This window comes from Cyprinus carpio, chromosome B6, assembly GCF_018340385.1.
Source record: "Cyprinus carpio isolate SPL01 chromosome B6, ASM1834038v1, whole genome shotgun sequence".
Lineage (NCBI taxonomy): Eukaryota > Metazoa > Chordata > Actinopteri > Cypriniformes > Cyprinidae > Cyprinus > Cyprinus carpio.
In genome coordinates, this window is record NC_056602.1 from 10,324,030 (window position 1) to 10,350,249 (window position 26,220).

Here is a 26,220-nt window from a genome sequence, read left to right on the forward strand (position 1 = left end):
CTTGTTTTGGTGCCTAAATATGTAATGCACTTGCTGCTTCTCTGATTTTTCTTTTATTGCACTCTTGAAGGTGAAACACACAACAGAACAACAACTCTCCTGTGAATTCCTCACCTTTTTTATATTATTAAAAGATGTCCAAGGCGCATTTTTTTATGTTTAGCTTTTGAGACTGCAGTGTGTTGAGGCATTGGTTTCCGCTTGTATAGTCTTTGATGTTTTATCTAGTGTTTTGATACTGCTGTTTTCCATTTGTGGAATAATTTTTATTATTGTACAGCACTTTGGTCAATTCTCTGTTGTTTTAAGAGTGCTTTATAAATGAATAAACTGAAATTGAACTGGAACCTGTTTTAATCAACAAAATATGATTATCAAATTCAGTTTCTTGTATCACTTTCCTCAAATAAAATGCTGCAAAACTTCCACAATTTTCTCGATTAAGTATAGGACAAAAATATGGCGTTCTGTATTTTGCACAGCTATGCGTGAATAGATCTTTAGTTAATCTACAGTGGAGTGAAGGTGTAAGTGCAACTGGACTAAATATACCCAGATACGAAACATGTTCATACACTAAACAAAAATTTGGTACATGATTTAGATTAAAACAAATTTCATTTAGAAGTTGCTATCATATTTTGCAATTAAACTGATTTGATATAAACATTTTGAACACAGTTTTGAAGCAGAAAGACTGAAGTGGAATAATTATAATAGACATTAGTTATTATAACAATATTTTTTGTTTTTTGTATAAAATAATTTTTACAGTGTATGACAGGTGTACAGGAGGCAAAAAAGTGAATGGACCACCAACTAAAAAAACCGTCTGCCAGTGATTCTCAAACTCACTATTTTCTGCAAAACATACAAAACTTTGCAAAAACTAAACATCACTGACAGACAGCATTCATGGGGTGAATAAGGCCACAAAGGGACAATTTTTCTCCAAGAGCTGCTCTGTTCCAGCCCCCCCCACCCCCTTTTTTAACAAGGAAAAAACAAGGGCCTGAAATCAATTATCCTCTCCAGCCTAGTCGTTAGCTGCCCTTGGATAGACACAGATAATTAAGCTCATCGCTTCTTTTAATATTACGGCCACTTAGCGATTCTGATTCTGACTGAGCTCTAGCCTGCGCTACACTCAAATCAGTCCCACTGGAGGCAATGGGCCACACTCATATGAGGTTCCATTAACTGGATCAGAACGCTTCAGTGGCAGCATGCAAATCGGGGCCAAAGGGCAAAGAGAAATGAAAAAAAGCATGTGTGAGATAGAAAGAGACAAAAAAGAAACGTGCTAAGCATCAGTAAAACAGCACAGGGTTTTATCTTTGAGTATCTGTACTCGATACGCTCCCACCAGCTTCATGTATGACGGAAAGAAAGCACGGGAACTAGTTGTGACGCAGGATGGATTCAAAGCCAAATTTCCTGCACAAGAACCAAGTCTTCGACTAACTGATATACTTGTCAATCTTTCATATTAACAGGTATTTAAACAAAAAATAATAAAACATGACATTTATTCATAGCTTTTACTGTCCTAAATAAAATATACCCATGAAAACGCCACACTGACAGAGCAAGGGAGAGAAAAAGCCACGCAAATATATGCACATTATTTATTCTGTATTAAATTGGACAAAAAGGTAGACAATGTGATGATTCAGGCATTAAATGCCCTCTTGCTTCATATTATTAGTCCTCCTCATAATATGCTGTGCTCTGATTGGCTCTTGTCAGCCAGTTTAATGTCAATAGTAAATTGGAAGGCTTGTTAACCTAGTTGGGACATGATTACGGGCAATGGTAGGCAGTCATGTAAAAAATAATGTCTATTAGCCTAATCTAATCAAGAAGTCCTTTTACAGATGAATTAGAACGGGGCAGCCAATTATTTGAAACATTTGCGCAGTGCTTTCTGTCAGTGAGACAGCGACACTGAGAGCTGTTTAACATGCAGGCCATGAGTTGGCTCATATCACCGGTCTTCTCGGAGGGAAGAGGTCAGAGGCTGACCATCACAGGATCAGCTAGATAATGCTGAAGAAATGGACCCTTGTGCATGCCTGACGGCACTGACAGGATAACGCTAGTGAAAGGAAGAAAAATAAATGACAGAAACCAGGTGTATGGTACATATTCATATCTGAAATGTGATTTTTCTCCATTCCTTCCCCACAAAGAGAAAGTTCAGCGAGTAAGCGGCTCATGGGACATTAATAGCACATCGCTCTCCGTCTACGTCTGGATTTGAGGAAGAATGAAACCCAGCAGGTCTCCCCAACTCACCCCCCTCATCCTAGTCCCCAGGGCCCAATCTGAGCTCAGCTTTGGGGACGCACACCTGCACCCCGGCCCAGATTAAGAGCCGGGTCTAATTTGAAATCTGTTAGCTCTGCCCTTTCAGAGACCGATATCTGGCCATAAAGAGGATCTTTTTTAGCCACTTACTGCTGAATTATTATAGGCCAGGCATTGCTCATGATGACACATGTGGCTACGGGAGCCAGGCGGTGTGTGGAGCTCAATATCTCAGCTGTCTGATGGAGGAAAGACCCCTCTAGAACAGACTACCCTCATGTAGAACACAAAGTCTTCACTCAAAGACCTTTTTATAATGATATTTATTGTGTATAGAGGTGTCGCAATATACAGTTACTGATGATAACCATGATATTTAAAATGAAATAATGATATCATGTTAACACTACACATACAATAATACCATAAAAAGTCCCACATAGCAGGTGACAATACTGCATCTGAATGATAGCTGACACCACTCATAAAATAGATGACAACACATCGTGTAGCTACTACTGCTGTACAATAACATGTCAGAGGAAGTGACAGACAAAAGCAAGAAACTCGACGCACACCCGGAAAAAGGTAGCTAGCGATTCTTGGAGTTTTTGGTTTCTGTAAAAAATAAAAAATAAAAAAAAAAACCATGGTTGAGAAAGTAAGTTTGTTGGCAAGTTGGTTAGTTTGCTATCTCTGAAACAGGAAATGTTACTTTAGTTCTTATTTGTATGGTTACTGCTTAGTTATCACAGAATTGGACTTACAGTATTTATCATTGGATTTTTTTCCTTTTCAAAATTTCTATATATATATCACAATAATATACATCACTGCAGTAAAATCATTTTTGTAAGCAAACCTAGAAGTTACCATCACACTGGTTCCCTCGACAAAAGGAAAATGTTTTTTCATTGGCTTTTTGGATTATTGCAGAAAATAAGCTGTGTGACCAACAAAGGTTTACAAATCTTAAACATTTGGTTCATTATGATGCTGCTAAAAAGGACATTACTTCTGTATTTGGTGTAATGCAAAGTGTTTATGCAGTTTAAGGTTCAAAAACCACATTGTTTTCCATATTATGTACATTATTGTTTCTCCTCTGTGCCCCGTCTTTCTGAAACTTGTCGATTTTTAGAAAAGCTCATCATTCTGAAAAAGCAAGGTGTGCTCTGATTGGCCAGCTATCCTGTGCGTTGTGATTGGCCATATGCCTCAAGCGTGTGACAGAAATTTTACGCCCCTTAACATACTATGCCGTCTCCCAGGCCAGCAGCACGAGACACAGTCCAGCTACTCTGCTCGTGCACATCCCATCATCGGTAGAAGTTCAGTCAATGTACTGTTAGGTGTAACTGAATAACTCGGGACATTAGTTTATTTCGCATCAGAGGGAGTGTAAGGCACTTACACTAAGAAGATCCGGTTAAATAGAAAGATTCATTTGCGATCCGGACATCACTAGACGAGATAAAACCAATAAAACCCATTACAAACGAGGCATTTGTTGCATCCAGTGGGGACATAATTACTGATTATAATGACTCATACTGTCTTTTAACGCATTGTGTATTGCGCTGCGTAAACATAAAACCATGTCTGCATTTGTGATCTGAGAAACAACAAACAACAAGCCTACTCTACTGCTCAAAACTCACGTTTGAATCATTATTGGCAAATTATTTAAATATAAAAAACGTACTTACAGGCTGTGAGTCAGAAGCGCCAGACTGTCCTTGCAAGGTTTGAACTGCCCAACTTTACAAAAACAGCCGTTGTGCCACAGATGCATTGCAGGCTATTGGTTCAGGAAACAGTCCTCATCCTCCATAAAATGAGCTACACACATCTGAATATTTGGGTTGGACTTTTCTGGAACAGTGTTGAAATACATTTTTTACATATGTGATACTCTCCAAAATGGCGTTATAGGGTGACGTGGAATTCAAATGGTTGAATTGTTGAATTAAGTCGTTATTTTTGTTTTCTTTGCACACAAAAATTATTCTTGTAGCTTCGTAAAGTTACGGATGAACCACTGATGTCACATGGATCTCCTTGTTACGTTTCTGAGCTTTGATTATGTAAAATCCTTGCTGTCAGAGAGCTCTCAGAATGCATCAAAACTATCTTTTTTTTAAATTTGTGTTCCAAAGATGAATGAAGGTCTTACGGGTTTGGAACAACATGAGGGTGAGTAATTAATGACAGAATTGTTTTCTATTTAGGGTGAACTATCCCTTTAAATGCAGTACGCTTGCCAAAATTGAAAAGTTAAACACAGGCTATACACAAACTTCACCATTGTCGCATGAGTTTAATGTCACCACCATTAAGATTTTGACAACTCTTTCAATGTTTATCTTAAAAAAAAATCTTTCATCAAATTCTGAGTTAGAATAGTTTGCAAGAGTGGGATTATAAACACAATAGAGATATAAATATGGACTAGTGAGTAGTTGAGTTCACTGTACCTCTTTAGTGTAGTGGCATTTAATGTCCCTGACAAAACTAGTCCCATTTATCCACTTGTTAGCAACTGCCTTTTTCCAAGACTGATGTATAATATGTTGTAGAATAAAATGTAAAAATATCCTGAGCTTGCATTAACCACATACCTTATTTAATCCACTGAACCAAAAAGCCATTCAAAACACCCGACTGACTTCAGAAAAATGAAACCGGATGTGCTAAAATTCTAACTGGTTTGCAGGTTTTGGCATGCAAAAATACATCATCCCTGAAGCATATCATAATTTCTTTGGACTCAATAATCATGCAGTGAAATATAGTGATGTCGCAAAAGCCCTACTGTGTAAAAAAAATTTTTTGCGCCATTACACTCAGATAACATGGGAAAACAAGTATATCACTAATATTCACTTGGAACAAAGGGGTCTGTGAAACACGTACACAATGCATGTATTTCACACTTTAAGATATTCACGCTTGGTGACAGGCTGTGAAACGTCAGAGTGTTGCTGAGGGTTGGCAGTGTGAGATGCCAGCGAGCGCCACCCTCCCAATAAGTCACCACGAGGCGCAATTAGCAGAGCTGTCACTCCTACCCTGCCTGGGCCGCTAATACAGACCGGCATCGAGTGTGTGAGGCAAGGGAGTGGGGGCTCTGGTGTCCATGGCAGCACCACACTAATTAAAAAAATGAGACTGCAACATGGCCTAGCTGCCACCAAAGAGCACTCATGCCAAAACCTATCGCCTACAAGAGAGTGTGCGTCAATGTGTGTGTGGTCAAACAGTCCCCAAAATAAGCCCATAGCTGTGTCTTTGAGTGACCTCATAGACTTTTAAAGGCAGTGGAGGTGTGAATTTATCACAGGCAGTAAAAGGTTAATGGGTATGTTTAGAGATTCTCTCAGGCTCTATCATACCTAACGGCCAAGCAGCCCATGAGGCAACAGGAAGAAACTTTCCCTTTGCTTCGACGTAAACGGTTAAATACAGAAAACAAGTTTTTATGGCTAAATAATCATTTTTTATTTTTATTTTTACCGATTTATCTAGTTCTAGTTCTTAAAAGCTATTTTTTTAACAGATTAGCAGAAACGAGCCCTATTAAGAAAAAAGAACAAAAAAGAAAAATAATTTTTTTAGTCATTTAGTATTAACATTTTAGATAAAAATGATTTGGCAACAACTGTTATGCTAAATCAAACAAAAGATAAATAGCCAACTTTAAAATTTTAAATAAATTTAAAATAAAACACTAAAAATTTAAATCAATTGTTGTAAATGCTAAAATCGGCTTTAGGCATCAGGGTCAATCCATTTCAAGTGGTCCAATGGAGCCTGCTTTAACATTTTAAATTTTCCTCATTTGGTTTTGCAATATATAGAGGTAATTATTATATATATATATATAAATATATATATATATATATATATATATATATATATATATATATATATATATATATATATATATATATATATATTATATATATATATATAAAAATTTGAACTTTAGAATTATTTTTTTATTTAATAAACATTAAGTGCGTGTTAATTGAGGGACATTAGATAATAATAGGGGAAATTAGCATACACAAGAAAAAAAAAACAGACAGATATGATCTGTCAATATGGAATCAGTATATTTTGCAAAGTCAGATTCTTTGTTTAGCCAAACTAAAGATTTTCAGCTACTTTCTTCCTCTCAGCCATGTAACGCTTTTAACCTCTCACCTTGCTTTTTTTCCCTGTGTGAATGGCCTCTAAGAATGGCATTTTTCTACCGTTATTTTTGACAACACTGAGATAACATGCTAGTGTTCTGTTTTCAACCTTGCGACTATATCCTTGTAGGGCAGGGTTTTGAAAATAGGGGTATGTCCAAATCAGTAAATGATTAAGAACGGCTAACATACAGCACCTTTAATTGAGCTCTAGACATTCTCTCAAAAGACAATTAACAGAGAGTGCTGGAAGAAGAAGCAGACGTTGTCAAGGCTAAATGCTAAACAAAACCGTATAGACACAACTTGGTTAAAAAGAAAAAGGGGAAAAGTTTCTCTTGTCGGATTCAGGTGGGCTGTCTGAGTGTGATCAGTCCCAAACATAATTCCAGCCTGCGGAACGAGGGATGATACATGCGGAGACAGAGGTGTGGAAGACAGCGTCTCTCTTCCTCCTTACCTCCAGCTCACACCCCCCAAACAGACCCCTAATTGAAAGACGAGAGTAGCCCAGACCTTGACAGGCGGGAGGTCAGTCTAATTGCTGCTGGCCATATTTAACATTAAGATAATCAGCCCATTAATTACCCTTTGGATCATTAAATCAGTCGCTTGCAAAATGAAATTTCGAGCTCTATTACTCACTTGAGAGACCACGAGGGAGGGTTTTCATTTATCAGCCACCAATCCTGGATGCAGTGCGCACACACCAATGCCTGAGCTGTTCACCAGGACACAAGCTCTCTGAATATCAGCATTTAGCGACAAGACAACACTTCAGAGTCTCAGTGCTGAGACCTGCTAATCGAGAAAAACATGAATTTCATATGCATCGGAAACAAATCACGTTGAAAACTCAATATTCTCAGAGATGTAAAGAGAATATGCATTAGATTATATTCTTATTTCACATTTCACACATTTATTATGGTAAAATGTGTTCTTTGCAAATCAGATTGATGTAAGTTGGACGGTTACAAGCTAAATCAATTCAACTGCCCAGTTAAAGATGGGAAGACAGAAAATTACACGCAACAGAGCACTGACAAAATCACATGTGTGCACGATCACAATGTGTAGAACGTATTCTTTAAAATGCAAGTCTAATTCTACATGATTCTCAGTGATTTCAATATCACTGATTTTTTTGGGTTTCTCAATCGGATGTCTTGAACCCCTAGAGTTTCATGAGGGAACTGCAAGGGGTTAATAAAGGCCCCAATATACTTCAAACGAAATTGAAGAACCAACTGATATGACGTCAATTCGAACAAAATCAGGCTGAAAGAAGTTCGTTTTGAGATCGTTTCGGCAGTTCGAAACAGCTCACCAAAGCAAATTTTCTTGGGGAGTTAATTTTGGCTTCTAAATACCTTTGAGCTTCCATTGGTCTGTTGTGGTTACGCAATCGGTGGGTGTGTTCTGAAACTCCACCTTCTTTGACGTGCAATTTTTTTTACCCGGTTCGATTCTCGTTCTACAGAGGTCCGACCGTAGAACTGAATATCCTGAATACACTGGAGTGTCGAATAGCTGAGCTGGCACAGATATATCCGCACCTATACAATCGCTCGTGGAGAGATTCAGAGAAAGCATTTAATTCCTAGAAAGAAATTGCAACGAAGCTTGGTGTCGACGACTCGGAGATACGCAAAAAGTGAGGTAGAGAAACATCCGAGACAAGTTTTCCAAAGCCATGAAAAGAATGAAAGAAAAGAGTGAAGATATAAGATAGCAAGTACCAAATACATGTGTTTCAAATAAACGTTCCACCAAACTGCTGCTGTTGTTCTTTCAATAAGCGAATTTAAAGGGTATGCAATAAATGAAATCCAAAACGAATATACAATAATAAACCTTTGTTTTTATCAAAAGTAAATTATGACACCACATAAAATATAAAAAGGTGTAATAATTTATCCAGTTTAATAAAATAAATGAACACTTATCAAGTAACAAACTGACTTTCTATTTATTTCGTCATGCTAAAGTTTTCAGACTACGAGACATTCACACTTCCCATAAAGGACTGATTATGGAAATGGAATGGTTCTTTTGTATTGCAAACATGATACTTGACTCTGAACTGCTGCTAATCATTATTCTTTTCTCTATAATATTCTGACCACTGGGGCCCGTCTCACACCTAGATTGCCTACACTTCATTTCATTGTTGTTTTGTTTAGGGCAGGGGTTCTCAAACCTCTCCTTGAAGTACCCCAGCACTGCACGTTTCGTATGTCTTCCTATATCTGACACACCCACTTCGGGTCTTGCAGTCTCCACTAATGAGCTGATGAGTTGAATCAGGTGTGATAGATGAGGGAGACATACAAAATGTGCAGAGCTGGGGGTACTCCAGGACAGGTTTGAGAACCACTGGTTTAGGGGATACACGCGAGTGTCGCAACACGTTTACATTAATCTACTCCAGCAGTGCGGGGTTGTTGGAAAACACCAGAAACAGTATACCAGCGCTCAGCCTTTTCGAACTTCTTTTTGCCCCCAAACGAAGAACGAACTTAGTTTGAAGTTTGTCGGGGCCTTAAAGGGTTAGTTCACCCAAAAATAAAAATTCTGTCATTTTTGCTGCGTCACGTGCAGCTGACACAGAACAGCGTATGTCCAGTGATTATTCTCCAAAATGGCATGGGTGATGCAGAGGATACAAATTCTTGAATACATTTTTTTTTTCTTTTGTGCACAAAAAGTATTCTCGTAGCTTTGTATAATTGCGGATGAACCACTGATGTCACATGGATTATCTTACAGATCTCCTTGCTACGTTTCTGGACTTGGGAACATTTTAGTTGCATTGCTGTCTATGCAGGGTCAGACAGCTCTCATCTTCCATCAAAAGTGTCTTAATTTGTGTTTCGAAGATGAACGAAGGTCTTACGGGAAACGACATGAGGGTAAGTAATACTTTTTATAATAATAATAATTTTTAGACAGCATTGATCAAAAATGTAAAATAACATCTTAATTTTCAGCAAACAATAGTACTGGTCACATGCTCGTTCAGAAATCATTCTAATAGGTTCATTTAGTGCTGAAAAAAACATTTCTTATCAACAGCTCGAAGTTTGTATCTAGATTTTGTGCTGTTTTGTTATCGACAAAGAGAATATTCATAAAAAAACATTGAGAAATTTGCTGTTTCCAGCCTGATTCCATCCAATTTTTTTTTATCATACATAATTTCATGTACTGCGTGTACATCATGTTCCTCATCTCTTGCAAACAAAACAAACCCCATTCCTCAGAAAAAGTATTTCCAACCAAATGTTTGAGACATTTGAAGTAACAATATAAAATTTATGCACTAAAGTTAAATGGAAGAAGATTGTGCTGACACTCTTTTTTTTTAAACCTTGTATCGTCACTGCTTAGCCTATAAATGTATTACACAACAACTATTAATGTCAATAAGTAAAAGCCAGCAGTCAAAAACATGAAGGAATCAAACTGAATTACACTTCGTCTATTTCAGCAGGAGTATTGAGGATGAGTAGAGAGACGACTGCAGGACTGTGTCCAGTGACTGAGGTTAATTGAGATAATATTGACCCTCTCTGTAATCTCCTCTTCCCACTCAGGGGGCCACATGGCTTCACATACATAAATAAACAGCTACATGAGGAACTATAATCGCATTAGCACATCGACAACGGGCGGCAGAAAATGGCGGATCCATATCGAAAGATTTTCGGAGAGGAGGGGAGTAATTAAAAGGTGCTTCAGGTGACTAATGAGGCTGGCGTGGAATGGGAAGTCGATATTTTGGCGGCCAGCAGTCAGCACTAATTTGTTATGATGGCTGGTGGGACTAAAGCCTATCTGCCGATAATTACGCTGCTAAAGATGGAGGAGCAAGGAAAAGGAAAAATCTGATTTTAGGTTTTTCCACAGAACTCCCACAAATATGCCATAAGGAGGATTGAAAAAGATGACAAATATCAACTGCTGGACTGCAAAGAGAATATGTTTATGTCATGGAAAAGAATGCATTTTCAGGGTTCCTACACATTTTCCATGTTATAATTCCATATTTTTCCAGACTTTTCTGTAGATTTTTATCTGTCATCACCTGTCATCTGTATATTACATTTCTCTGGTGCAGTGCAAACCCACTGTCACATGTTCATGTTCAAAAATCATGGTGGTATTCCCTCCTCTACGCTAATGTTTTTTTAAAAATAAAAATCAGCACCTTGTTTACATGAAGTGCAAATAATGACAGAAATGATAGAATGCATTGATTTTGAGAAAAACTTAAACATACTCGTTTAAAATGAAGAAATTAAGTAAATGCATACCTGGTGGCATCAGGGGCAGGCTTTAGGCGTCCTTGAGCATTGGCTTCCCACACACTATTAGCCAACTCATTGCCGATGGCCGACATGACCTTGATGAGCTCTAGAGGCCATTCGTCCAGGTCCAAAGAGCGGACACGAGACAGGTGAGTACCCAGGTTGCGATGAATGCCTGAACATTCTATACAGATCAAAGCCCCCAGGTTCAGACTGGCCCAATCAGGGTCTAAAAAGCCAGATAAACAGAGACAGAAACAAAGAGTTTTTATACAGCATAACCACATACATATGGCATATATAACCCTATTTTTTCCATATGGAATGATAGAGATGGTCATTCTGGGTGTTCCAATATACAGTATATAGATTAGTACATAATTCAATCATAAATCTACATAACAAAAGGTACACGCAGATCTCAGTTTATAACAAAACTCACTCTGGGCTTCACAGTCCACACAGCGCATGTTTCCTCTCATGTTCCTGACTGACTGCAAAGCGATGGCTTCTGATTGGCTGCTCAGACGAGACTGTGGGCACATTCACGCAAGTTAAAGTTTATTTAAATGGCAATGACTTATAAAGCATATTATGAAGCATCATTAGACAATTCTGGCTACACAGCAACATGTCACCCTGCATTTTATAATGAAATGAGATTCAAAAGCATGGAAAGAAGGGGAACTAAATGAAAAGAATAGAGGTACTCAGTAGAAGGTCCAGGGAAATGCAATTTGCCCTGGCCTGAGGCATAAACACACAGTGGGTTGAGAGTTAAGACTGTAGCTGTGAAGCAGGAATGTAATACTGCAAAAGGGTAATATCAGAACGAAAGTAATTACAATTTCTAAATGTGTGCATTAATGCATGTATGATATACATACTGTTTAGTCATATGTACATATATTCAGTCATTCAATAAGGTGGTGTATAATTTTAATTATCTTTTTGGCATGATACAACATCAGCACTTTGATAAAAAAGGATGTCAGCAAATAAGTAGATCCATGTAAAATTTTAGAGAGGGGAAAAACTATACATTATTAATATCATCATTATAATTATTTTTACTTAAAAGTTATTTTTTTTCAAGACTGCTTTGGAATATTCTTTTTAAAAAGTGTTATGAAAATAATTTTTGTCTTTAATACTGTGTTGGATCACATTACTTTGGAAAACAAATGTTTTTCTTTTATCAACAAGAAATGCAGCAGTTTTTTAAAAAATAATAATAATAAAAACGAAAGATTAATTTTTTAGCATTTTTATTCCCTGATGACATTTTTTACTTTATACCCCCCATCCCCGCTTAGAAGAGTTGTATTCAGATTACTGTATGTATGAATTGAATTTTTTTGTGCATTTTTGCATAAATTAATGGATAAGCATCAAGTAACTGATCCATTTACTATATGTAAATGTTCTACCTTCTGTTTGCTGCTTTCACAGGACTGTAGACTCGCCAGAATCTGGCTCTCAATAGCCTGAACCCATGCATCCCGCTCCTCATAGGACGTTGCCTCAAAATTCCAGGTCTGTCCCGTCAGAGAAACGATGATGAACTCAAAGTTGTCCTCTTGTTCTAGATCAGATAGGAGAAAAGAGTCAAGATGATTACTAATCAACAGCTACAACAACAAAGAAACCGTATTTTCCCATTAAGTAATGCATGCTATCTTTGACTATTCCTGTGGTTTTTTTATTTTATTTTGAATTTACAATTTTCTCAGTGCATCTTAATACAAGTATATGAATAAATAACTCAAACACTTTAGTTGTACTGTTCTAGAATAAAATTCACAAGGAAGGATTCTCGTCCCTGTAGAGCACCTGTTAGCTGTGGGACACACTCCGCAACCCCTGACCTGGGGGGGGCTTGCCCAGTGACCCTTGTCAGGATATGCCACTAATTACAAACCAGACCAGACCAGAGTCCCGATCTTTCCAACCGTGTGGCTGGTCCCATCCATAATGCTCCCTAGGCAAACTGACATATGGATCTGCTATCCAGGGCCCTGGCTAGGTTAATGGGCCAATCACGAGACAATTAGGAAAATGTGTGTGTGATTGAGTGAGAGAGTGAGAGCGAGCGTCCTACTTTCAAGACTTTATCTCTGGAGTTTAAGTATGGAGACATGGAAGGAGGTTATTTAACGGCACTGAGGGTCAACATTTGGAAAGTGTTAGGAACAAAAGGCCATTGACTGGGTGATCAGAGGGGACAGCAATGGAAGGGGCATGCAGATGGCTCGAACAGAGAACCTGCATTGATGACATGTGGTGGTGTGTCACAATCAAAGGAATCCCACCCGAAACACGATCTGAGGCAGAAAGAGATCACACACTTTACACATTCTGTTTATAATTTACTCTGGAGGGGCAATTACATAATGAAGAAGTAATCAGGGAAGTAATACCCCTCCACACACACACACACAAGAGGCATCCCTAAGGCCAAAATGCCACACGAAGTTGAGCACCCCACTCTCCCAATGGCATCTGCAAGGCCAATAAGAAACAGGAACAGGAAACAACCTGGAAACTCTGCCATTCTGGAAGATAAACCTACACTACCAGTCAAACGTATGGAATAATTAAGATTTCCTGATGCTTTGGAAAGGGTGATCAAAAATACAGTAAAATTGTGAAATATTACTAATTTTACTAATTTAAAATAACTGTTTTCTATTTGAATATATCTTAAAATGTAATTTCATTTATTTATTTATTGAATTTTCAGCAGCCATTACTCCAGTTCAGTGTCACATGATCCTTCTAAAATCACTCTAATATGCTGATTTGATGCTCAAGTAGCATTTCTTATTATTATCAATGATATGATGACAACAGAAGTGATGGAAGCAAGCAAATACGGGAGCCAAGAGGGCTCACAAAGACGATTTTGCTCACATTTTGTATATCCACAGTCTGAGCTTTTTCTCACACAGACACAGAACATAAATGTTCTACACACCCATACCAGAAGGTTGTTGGCTGTAGTCTTTGCAGTGTGTTCAAAAGAAACTTTTCAACCCAGACACAGGCAATATGATGCAACACACCAGTCAGCTTTTGTCGATACTAGTTCTTTGATGTCAGTTTGGTGTGTCTGGGCCTCAAGTGGGAAGTTCTTGCTAGAATAAGCAGTAATGTGGACCAGATTTTATGCTGATAGTCTGGCTCTGTGAATCAATCACTCATCTAAAAAGCAAGTTAAAAACAAATATATCAATCGTATTCATGGCTTATTTGTTCTTCTTCACATTAGCAACTCTTTAACCCCCATTTGTCCATGAGAGTTCTCTTCCAGCTATACAATGTTCTGAGACAGCTCTTCGAATCTTCTCCCTGTGAGGCCATTTCACAAGTTTAATCAGCGGGAAATCTGTGCAGCCACACCATTTCCTCTCCTTCAGTCAATCACAGGACTAATTGGACTCCTATCATACAAGTCATATTAAAGGTCCCGCAGGGCCATGGGCCGCCCTCACTGCTGTAAAAGAACCTTGTGTTCAAATCCCCAAATTCCTCCCTTTACGGAAAGACATGCTTGGCAGCCGGAGTGCTTAAACCTTTCTGGCCTCAGTTAGAAAGAGATCTTTCCTGTTCTGGTTCAAAGGAACAAGCAAACATTAGAAAATGTGCTCATTTACAGCAAAAGTCAACTCAAAACATCAACAAAAAGTGGCTGGGGAGTCTGGGCCTATTATTTATTCATTTAAAGGTTTTTTTTATTAACATTTGCAAGGTTTGGGGGCTGGTGGGATCACTGGAGCATCCCAGCCTAGATTGGACCCACCCTTCAAAGGCACCGGGCCCTCTGGGGTCAGCAGCAATGTTCTCACCCTAATTAAATCGCAGTGCTGTTGGGGAGAGGGCGGTATTTGACAATTATGAAAAGCAACAATGCAGAAAGACGATTTTTGGAGGCAAATATGAAGATTGGCTCCGCCTCCTCCCCTTAGCACACAATTAATAAGAAAACAATTGTGTAATACAAAAACTGCGATGACAGGGCATCAGGCTGCCACCCCTCCCCTCTATTTCGCCCTTAAACTTTAAAATGGGGCAGCTATCATTCATCGGGTGCCTGGTACGGCTCTCAATATTCCACAAGCCACTAATAGGGCAATCATTATGTTTCGCACAATTTAGACTGAAAGTATCCAATCACTTTCATGCTTTTCTATTTTCTTGCGCTGTAATATTGCAGCGGCAAGGAAAATTGTGAACTCTGACACAGGCAACCTTTACCGACAAACGGCACACAATCAACTCGGAAAGCAAGAATGCAGCATGAACAGAAATGAGGCAGGGGGTGTTACCTCCACACGGCCCAGACGGCAGTGCTCGGGGGTACAGTGGAAGAGTTGAATGGTTGGAAACACAAATTAACCGAGCGAAATGTCAAAGCACACAGTATTGCTTTGTGACACAGGTCATTAATTCCCATATTATCCCCTCCCCTTTCAAGCATCCAGCATTAATAACCTGGCAAATATTACAGGAGTTATTCACATCCAGGGAAAACTGTGAACAAATAAATAAAGCAGAGGAGGGGTGGAGTCACGGGAAAGGGGGTGTAGGAAGGGGAGTGGCCAAAGCGCACGTTACCTCCCACAATGAGTCCAATATCACCAAATGACACCATCCAATTTACCATCACTGCACTAAATCATCGAAACTCAAACACGACACTTTCACACGTACAAACACAATTACGGAAGCAAAGCATCATTTTAACATCATTACATGCTTTAAAAACGTAAGTGCCGTGCAGGGAGTGTTGCGGGGGTGAACAGTCAGGGAGGACAGAAGGATAAAGCATAATCATAGGGTCTAAGCACATGTGTGAGGGGCTTGCCTGAAAATAAAAGAGGGGTACCCTGACTTCCCCCTCTGTCTGTTTTCTGGAGCTAGTTACCTTCTGCGTTGGAGGCACTGCTGTAAATGTTGCGCAGACTACCGACGCGATTTAGTTTCCATGCCCTACGTTTGACTGCATCCGATGACAGGCAGAGGAATAGGTGGAGAGAAAGGAAAAAACAAAAACAAAACAAATGACAGGAGTGGAGAAAGTAGAAGAACCACAAAGATAAATATTTGGGAAATGAACAGGAAGTATCACAGAAGTGAAATATAAATGACTGAGAAAGGCAGGGCGAAAAAGGATGAACTGCAGTCAGCAGTTAAAAATATGAATGTTGAAACAAATGAGAATTATACAGAAATGTTTAATTGGCTAATGAAGTCATTGGGGTTGAAGCAGGGGTTGAAAACACATTGCATTAGTTTAAAAAGGCATAATAATGCACCGTTTGAGTGGAAAACTGCAAGACAAAACAGGTTATTGTCCATGTTATCAAGCATAGTGTCTAAATGAAAAATAAAGATAAGAATTAATAAATGTGTGCATTTCATAAAAGATAAAAAAAAGAGAGCACTTTTGGCCCTGTAGACACTATAATTTCTCCACTAACAATGTCTAATAGTAAACATAAATGCATCACAAGATTCTAATTTTATCTTAATGTAAAATTCCCACCACCATCCAATTCTAACACACCAAATCATGTACTGTCTTTAACAGCATTCTGTGATGGAAATGACAATGGTGCAATTGACTTGAAATGTTTCACAAAAATACTGGTTACATAATACTTTGTTTCTTTTTTTTTGCATATTTGTTAATTTTTGTGTTTTTTTCACATTTTATATTTTTTTTTTTTATTTTTGAATGTAATATTTGTAATACATTTTTATATTGTAAGAACTGGGACATGGGTGAAACAAACAAACAAAAAACTATTAAAAGTACTTAAGAAGGCGTGGTGAAAATTCCCAAGGAGGTTTAATTTGACCAACATATAACTGAATGAATATACTAACAGAAAGATGCCCCATTTAATAATAATAATAATAATAATAATAATAATAATAATAATAATAATAATAAAAACTGAAATATCTTTCCTAAAACAAATTATTCTAAAATTACTGTGATATGCAGAATCCAGTTTTCTCAGTTCACTGTGTTCATAGGTATAGTCTCATCTCTTTAAATAAATGCTAATTTCCCAGCTGTGCTGACAACTGACCTGAAGTCACTTCGGCTCAATGCAGTCTCACTCTTTTCCCCCTTAGGCCAAAGGGGACATTTCTTACACAACAGTAATCATGTAAGAACAATCCCATCCAGTCCTTTCAATGTGCACAGCATCAGAGAGGAGAAAAAAAAAGAAGAAAAAAAAAACTACAATAACGTGGCCCAGAATCAAGCTATTTTCCACACAATAGACTCTGTCTTATTGTCTGCGTGCCACGCTTGATCCCCCACACAAACCATTCCTCGCCTTCTAATAACATCAGTTCCATGAATGTTGGATCTTAATATCTCTCACTCTCATTTGTAGGTCATAAAAGTCATTTCAAAATGGCTTTTGTTGATCACAGAGAGAAACTTTTAGTTTAAGATATAAATGGTCCTTTTTCCATAACATTAGGAAGCCATAAGACCATCTTCACTTTGTTCCTGTCAGTAACAGCACAGAACTGTTCACCTGCAGAATGCTTTAATTAACGTTGCAGCCACGTGCCAGACCGATTCCAGCTGAGGACACCTGTGAGGCCCCGCCATCTTCTGGAATATCTTTCTCTTTCTGGCTGCTGCTTAAAACATATCGCCTTCCTGAGGTATCTTTGTGCGATCATCAAGGCATTCACGAGCCTCCCGCTGTCCCTGTGCAGTACAGAGCCCACCGCGTCCGCCTGATCCGGTTTCAAAAGGCTCTCACATTCTCCTGCTCTCATCAAACGTTGTAATTACTTAACAAGGGCCACTTAGGGCCCTACAGCTCAGCGGTAATTGATAAACTGTGATCGTCCGTGCAGTAAGTTTGCCATTTGAGTGGTGGGCTTTCAGCAGCCCTCTGTGGGGGGGTTTGTGAGGAGTGTAAAAATGCATGGCATGCTGGGATCCATTGATCTTCAGAAGAAAGTGTGTGAGAAGACTTTGTCTCGGTGAAAGGAGAAGAGCAGGTGAGCTGGAATTAGAGAAAGACCCCTGAACTGCCATAATGTTAGCTGAGAATCATCAGCATGTTGAGACTCTGTGCATTCAGGGACACATTTCTAAAATGATTCTCCTAAAACAGTAACAACCAGCATTTAAGATGTACAACTGCATCAACTGTACAATGTCTTTATGACAGCCAAATGAAAGTAACATTATTGCAGTGTTATATAAAGAGGGTCTTACAAATGGAGTGTGTCATTTTTACTTATGCATAATATTTTGATGTGGCTGATTTGAGATCTAAACTGGTAACTCAAAGGTTGAAGGATCAAAATATCAGTGTGTCTATGGGTGTATTTTAAGCATACTTTGGATAGATGTCAGGATTTTTAATTAGTTACTTAAATTTCAGTTTGCTCCACAAACTAAGTTATCCCATGACTTCATAAGAGTTGAAATATAGCTCTTGCATCAAATGGACAGTTTTTATTGCTATTTTTGCATTTTTGAACTCCAAGTCTCAGAACATTTTTAGAAACATCTTCCTTTGTGATTCGTGTTCATTTAATCATGTAATGTTGTTCCACAGCATTATGTATTAAGCTGTATTAAATGTATTTAAATATGAATAAAAAATTTGAACAACCAATATTACCATGATGCATGAAGAATTGATTCATTTTTTGTAGTACAGCAAAACATTATTTTTTTTTATTACAGTAATGTTAATTCAATTTTTTTTTGTATTACAGTAATGAGAATGCAGAGGGAAATTGTGCATAACTCCAATGAAAATAATAATGTCCCAAGTGCAAACAATCTTAATGGTCCTAAAATAAGTTTCATTGTCTTTCAGCAAAATATCATTTATTTCTTTTAAATTTGGAATGAAATATGACATGTATGAGAGAACATGTACGTGTGTGTTCATACGTTCTATAAAACACTACGAGCGTATTACCTGATCGTGACAGTATGTGTGTGTTATTTAAAACACTATGAGCGCGGTACCTGGCTGGTGGAGCTCATGAATAACAGAGAGGCTGACAGCCTTATCCTTCAGCAGGCCCCCGGCGTGACAGCACTCCCCGGCCCCACGCACAAGTGCTTAATGGCTAAATTGGGAGACTGTTACTAATCGCTTATTGAATAATGAAAGTGACACAGCTGATAAAAGATTTCAATACTGTAGATTATTTATAATATTTCACTTAAGTGCCTGCCTGACGAATGGGGGCTGGGGAAGAGGCCCGGGCAGCGTCTGACAACGTTCAACCTTTTCAAAAAACGTGAATCAGGGCAAGACAAAGTGGCTCTCCAGGGTAAGGAAAAAGGAAAGGGAGGAGGGAGGATAGGGAAAGAGTAAAAGAAAGATAGTGATGGCGAGAAAAAAAGAGGGGGTGAGTGAGGTACATTAACGTAACCCCATTTCTCAGAAAAATTACCGACCCCTACAGGTCAGAAATGACAAGAAAAATCTCTGTTTCAATACAAAAAAATATGAATCCTTCTTCTTCTTTACATTTGCTGCATTTGTTTTAAACAGGTCTCCCACAGTAAAGGTAGAAATAGGATCAATTTTCATTTAAACCCCAGAATATCAATCATAATAATCACAGCTTCATCAATAGATTATGTGTGCGTGTTTTCCAGATTAGACTGGAAAATAAAATGATAGGTTTAGAGATTTACCATCCAAGACTAAATAACATCTTTGTACAATGTTCATGTACCTGCCTTCTACAACCTAAGGACTATCAGGGTTCTAATTTCCCATGATTCCACTCTTCCATGACCACATGGTGGCACCATAGAGAGAATTAAGTGGAACAGATGGTCTCTCAAAACTCTCAAATGCTAACGTCATGATAAAGATGGTGCATCAGATCAGTGGTTCTCAATTGGTTTTGCTACAATTCCCAGATTTTAAACTGAACATCAAATGGCAATCCAACACAGTAAGAAAGTAAAAAAAAAAGTCTATAAAATCAAACATTGCGTTACTATGAAAATTAACTAGCAAAATTATTGTGCATTTTAACACACACTACCATTCAAAAGTTTGGGGTTGGTACATTTTTTTTCAATGGAAGTCTCTTATGCTCACCTAGGCTACACTACACTAGTAAAAACAGTTATGAAATATTATTATAATTTAAAATAGCTGTTTTCTGCGTCAATATATTTTGAAATGTAATTTATCCCCGTTATGGTAAAGCTGAATTTTTCAGCAGCCATTCCTCCAGTCTCAAGTGTCACAAGATCCTGTTGCTTAATGTTTTTGTGGAAACAGGGATACACATTTTTTTTAGGATTCATTGGTGAATGGAATGCTTTTTTTTTTTTTTTAATAGAAATCTTTAGTAACATTATAAATGTCTTTACTGTCACTTTTGATGAATTTCATGCATTCTATCTGAATAAAAGTATTAATTTTTTGAAAAAAAAAAATTAAAATAATTCTGATCCCAAAACCAAAGGTAGTATAAGCTATATAATAATTTGTTTAATGCTAAAATATAATTTATATTATAAAATTCAGTACACAAAACATTGTAGTGTGGTTACAGTGCAAGTTACCCCCGTGTTTCATTTAGCCTTGGCTTTGCTTTATATTATTTTGCATAGTTAGAAACTGTCATGGAACCTGTCTGTTTGTTTTTGCCTTATTTGACTTGCTTCTACCAAGTGACACGCACATAATTTACTATCTTATCTATGCATTGTAAGAGAAAACATTTTCCTTTGTGTATACAATCAAAGCCACTGCTTATACATGATTCATTTTGTCAATCTTACATGAGTTACAGAGATTTCCTTGGCATTGTTTTTCTGTTCTGTCCGATAACAGATCTGTGACCCATTTTTTGGGTCACAACCTCCTAGTTGAGAACCACTGAATGCATAAATGTATGGCATTTAATACTGCTTGAAATATGCTGATTAAATTTCATTCAGATACACACTGCATGTAACACACTGATGTGTATATATACATGCATCCATACTCTTCCCTCACTGACGATATTTTGGCCCACTTTGGGAGAGGATCAATAAGGGTGATTGGGAAGATTTTAAACATGCACTGATCCTCGGCTCTCAAGAGGCCGTGGCCACCCACACAAGCGCAGTCTAATTAATCACACACTCTCTGAGCTGACACACACTCATCCATCATTCCTACATCATTCCTCTCTTACACACACATACACAGACGACCTTACAACACTTTAGAACTGTATTCTCACCCTGTCAAGAGGTTATGAACTACTTACTGTAAACTGAAAACCCATTTACACCGGGTGCTACTATTTGGTATAAATGCATAAACGAAATTATAAAAATGTAGCAAGGCATATCCATGAAATCCTAAATATTACTTAATCCTTATTCAACATTTTTTTTTAAAAAGTTGCTAAATAAATAAATAAATAAATAAATAAATGTTTAGGTCCATTTATTTATCCACATTTTTCAAAGAATAATACAAGTTTGTTTATTTAGAAATCATCCTAATATGCAGATTTAACTTTTAATTCATTTATTAATTAAATGCATCCTTGCTGTATAAAAGATAATAATAATAAAAAAAACTTACTATAACTTACTTAAATAAAAAAAATACAAATATCTATCCATTGTGTCAGAATGGTGGCTGCAGTGATGAGTGGAATCTGTGCGTGTGTTAGTGACAAACGGCGTTTAACTGGCTTGTCTGTATGAGTGTGTAATAATCACTCAGCATATTTCTCTTGCTCCACGCAGGCCTGTCAGCTGCCTGATCCATACTGACTGCAGGAAACATATTACACATCTGTTGCTCAGAAACATCTGTTCCACTCCACCGTCACAGCAGACACAACTTCACTGCATGACGGTGTGTGCTTGCTTGCTTTTATGTGTGTGTGACAGCAGCAGTGTATGCAGCTTACAGTGCTTGTATACATGCTGGTATATGGGAAGGCTTGTTTGATTATAACCAAATGTGCAGATGAATGTATATGGGCCATTCTACGGAATTGGTCCAAAGTCAGAGTTGGAAACGTTTTTTTTTTTTTTTTTAATTTTTATGTAAGCAAATTATCATAATATCCAAGTCACATATTACCTTGTAATTGTGCAGTTAATTCTCATATTGTATTTTCAGAAAGTTTTCCCCAAATTTGTCACTACCGAAACCCAGTTATAATAATTTAATTATAAGGGTTATATTGACCTATTAAGATTTGGCTTACATCTAGATTATAAATATATATAGTATAGTGTAATAGTATATATAGTGTAATTTATGAGATTTGTTGTATTTTGATTTTAGTTTTTGTTTGTAAATGTATATATATTTTATATTTTTTATTTGTAAGTTGAATATTGTTTATTATGATTATTTATTGGTTATGTATTTATTATAACATCTTAGCTGATAATTCAGTATACTTTTATTTTTGACAAAACATCCCATGTTTCAGTAGAATTTTAACTTGCATACTAAAACACTACTAAAACATACTAAAATACAAAAAAAAAAAAAAAAAAAAAAAATTGCAAAACTGTACTGTAAAATGTTGTTTACTTCCTCCAAATATGAGGATTATATGTTCCCTTTTGTCACTGCCGAAACAGTGAAGACATGTTTTGGTAGTGACATTTCTATGGGATAACACCCCCCCCCCCCCCCCAAAAAAAAACAAAGATGTTACTACACAAACTCCACCAAATGTATCGGTAGTGACAATTTTAGATATCTGAGGTAGTGACAATTATATATATCAAAGATGCTAATCAGCACATGGTTAGCTAGCACATTCTGAACAGTGGTATACATATAAAAACTAAATGTTATGGAATAACTCCCAAAAAAGTGTGTTTAATTAAAAAAAAGTGTTCGGTAGTGATGTTCCTTAACTTTGACTTTTGAACACATTTACCTCAAAATGATGAGACCTATCTACTCACACCTTGTAGCTATGAGAGAGAGGGACACTGGAATATTTGCGCATCATAAATTTATGGTTGTGGTTAAAATCAGTCTCAGCCAATGGACTAAAACATACACTGTTTTGGGAAGTGACAAAAAATGCGGGACATTTTTTTTACATGAAGTTTCATAATTTACAAAGAAAATATAAAATAAATATTTTTTTGAACTTCATTTTACAAAAGAATCAAAAGATACTTTTAAAAACAACAATGGAAAAAATATATATATTTCATCATTTTCATACAGTAGAAATTTAGGGTTTAAGGTTTGAGACAGTCACCGCCCAACTGAAAGTACCCAATAAATCATGATTTTATATATGTGATGCGATCTGGGAAAACCCGTCAGATGTCGCGCTGGGACGTTTTCAGGAAATTCGAAAAATAGGTTGAATGTCAATTTTTTATCAAAATTAGGGTTTCGTTCAATTATTATTCTATTACATCTTGTCTATCAACTCTGAAAATATCTTGGAAAAATTCACCTGTTTAGTGCAGAAAAATAGTGATTTATTGCAGCAAGCCGAAAAGACTTTCTTTCTCTAATGTTAATAACACGCTGCGGAGGTTCTGCGCTCGCTTTTCTAAATGTAAACTACAAGGAACACTATTCGTGATATCTAAACATACAAGGGGTGATCAAAAGTTCAGAGACTATGCCCATCATGATAAACAATGGAAAACCTCTTCAGGGTAACGTAAGTCTGTTTGTGTAATGATGCAGTAGCCTATAGCGCTCCTGACAGACAGCGATCGTTAAGTAGAAGTGAAATTTCTCAAAATTCCATTCCGGAAAATCATAGCTATCAGGCAAGTTCAGATAGCCATAACTTTTGTTACGTTCAAGCTATGTACAAAATAAAAACAGTTTTGGAAAGGGCTTGAACCCATGGCCAATTCTGTAGAATGGCCCATATATACTGTAACACTATTCAAAAGATCTGCTGTTCTCCACTTTTCTAATTTAATAATTTGTTCATAAATTACATAAAATAAATTCTGTAGTATAAATAAAGTGTAGTAAACAGCAATTTTGACAAGATAAAAACAGTCACTTTTCTTGTCTAAAGAACTTTAGGAGCTTTAATTATACCTCTACTGAAAAATGCCAAAAAACGCTGTTCAATTGCATTTTTTTTAATCACTGACATTTTGTCTTTTTAAAGTAAATATATTTGAATTTAAGGTATTATTTATTTTAATTATATTTTTATGATTAACTTTCAAATACCTAAATAAGTTAAATAGTCAAATGGAGTGTGTAATAGAGTGGGGGAACTATGATGTCAGAACCCGGAAGAGTAATTCGCTGCAGGTTCCTTAGAGATTTTTGTATGTTTTCCTATGGGGTTTTTGGGTTTATTAGTGAATTTGGTAATTTTGTATTTGTGATTTTTTTATATTTTTTTATTTTGTTTTAATTTGTAAATTCCATACCCAAAACAAAAATTTTGAAGCAGTTATGTTCATTTTTGAAAACGTATGTACGTACAATTAGGCTGTTTGGGCTGTGAGTGTGTGCAGTTTACAATATAGAACAAAACAGAAAAAAAACAAAACAAAACATAGAAGTGTCTTTATTTTATTTTTAAAATTTGATTTATTTGTTATAAAACCTATTAGGAAAATCTTGAAGGAACCCGCAGCGAATTACTCTTCCAGGTTCTGACATCATAGTTCCCCCTCTCTATAGCAAATTACATTCATTTTTGCTCATTAAAGTTTTCAGGTATTAGTACTGATTATTGAAATGTTGGCATCTTATGAATACTAATTTGATTAGTGACCTAGAAATGCAACATCATAGAATTTTCCATTTGTTTCCAGGTTTAAACAGGTTTTTAATGTAGAGTTTTTCTGAGTGAACTTTTCTGCAATAGTTTTTCACACTCACCCACATAATACTCACCCTGTGAAACATCGTATAACATTTGCAGTTAGAATGTTAAAGATTGTTTAAGAATCAATGCATTACAGTGGTTCTTAGGAACATGGCTGAATTTATAGACCAAGGGACGATCAGCAGAGGTCTGAGCAGATCTGAGAGGAAGAGAAGACTACAGATTGAGTGGGACAGAGACAAGAAGTACCTTCTGCATTTCCAGAGAAGCCGTCCACCTTGAAGTTGCTGGTGCTCTTCTTCCTCCTGTGTTTTTTGCGGTTGGCGTGAGGTGATGGAGGCGGGTCTATCTTAGGACTGGTGGTACTGGATATGCTTGGACTGGAGCACACAGAATCTCCCAGACCGGTATCTGGACACAATGAGAGAGACTGATGTAAACATTCAGCTCTATTTTACCGAATGCATATAGAATATTCTGTGCTATCTGCTCTGGTTTAAATGATTGAGCGCTCGCGTTCGTGTGAGGCCAGTTCTGACTGGCGTTTGGCTGGATTCTCTGGCTCAGGCTATCAGAAGGCTGCCTCACTTTTCATAAGCGGCACTGACAGCTGTGACTAGCGGCAGAATAAAATAACATTCAGTTCACATCAATATCAGGCGGAGTGAAAGCGCTGATGTGGGGAGGGGGTGGGGGGATGTTCAGGCTGGCACTGAGCATGCTCCCAGCGCCGTGCATCAGTAGACAGCCCCAAGGACGGCCGTAACTTATTTTACAATCGTTTAGTCTCAGCTCAAGTGGAAAACGTGACAACTTATCTCTGCTGACAAGATGCCATCCCAAAGTGAACAATTAACCACCTCGTTCTAACAACCCCTTTGTCCGAGCTCTCCCTCTAACACACACCTCAACATCAAATACATCTTTCCCTCTCCCTCATATCCTCCATCCTTGTCTTCTGAAGCTCAATGCTTTCTCAAAAAGTCATTAATTCGTCTGCTATAATTCTGGCAGACATTCAGTCACAGCCAGTTTGCTTTTAGGTTTTGTTTTAAAGAATATCCAGCTACTTCAGAGGAGAGAAGGGGCAACACACCACATACATCATCATTGAATAATCCACTTCAAGGCAAAGGCTAAATGTCTGTCATCTTTTATGGAGAACAATACAAACTAAAACATCTAGCGAGTGATTCTTGTGGGTGGTTGCCAGGTCATTGTAAAAAAAACAGTGATTTTAGGATCAATGACATGAAAATTTTTTATTTTTTTTGGTCCAGACCTATTATTTATGTAAAGATGCATAAAAAAATGCAATTAATACAAACAATGACTTGAATAGACCTGATCTCTGATAAGTGTGTTTTAAATTTAAAAATTAAAAATTCACTTTAACATTTTTTTTCAGGGGAAAAAAATGTCAGGGTGATACAACCTCCCTGATACGATAATTATTTTGCACCTTAAATATATAGAAAACTTTTTTTTTTTTTTAAATAATGATTAAATTGCATACACTCACATGTATTCATAAATTAAATGAAAAGATAGATATATATAAC

The 26,220-nt window shown here is 37.1% G+C and overlaps 1 protein-coding gene across 7 annotated transcripts in view; it reads right to left on the minus strand.

The window, feature by feature from the left end:
* The window catches only part of LOC109105236 (arf-GAP with GTPase, ANK repeat and PH domain-containing protein 1-like), a 174,114-nt gene that overhangs the window by 11,851 nt on the left and 136,043 nt on the right, over nt 1-26,220 (minus strand). For 5 of the 7 annotated variants that reach the window (XM_042725657.1, XM_042725658.1, XM_042725656.1 and 2 more), the window contains 5 exons: nt 24,908-25,069; nt 15,750-15,824; nt 12,253-12,407; nt 11,265-11,355; nt 10,829-11,051 (listed from right to left, as the gene is read on the minus strand). In XM_042725657.1, coding sequence (XP_042581591.1) covers nt 10,829-11,051; nt 11,265-11,355; nt 12,253-12,407; nt 15,750-15,824; nt 24,908-25,069 — 706 coding nt within the window. The remainder of the gene's footprint in view (nt 1-10,828; nt 11,052-11,264; nt 11,356-12,252; nt 12,408-15,749; nt 15,825-24,907; nt 25,070-26,220) is intronic. The other 2 variants (XM_042725659.1, XM_042725655.1) reach the window with 1 other exon arrangement.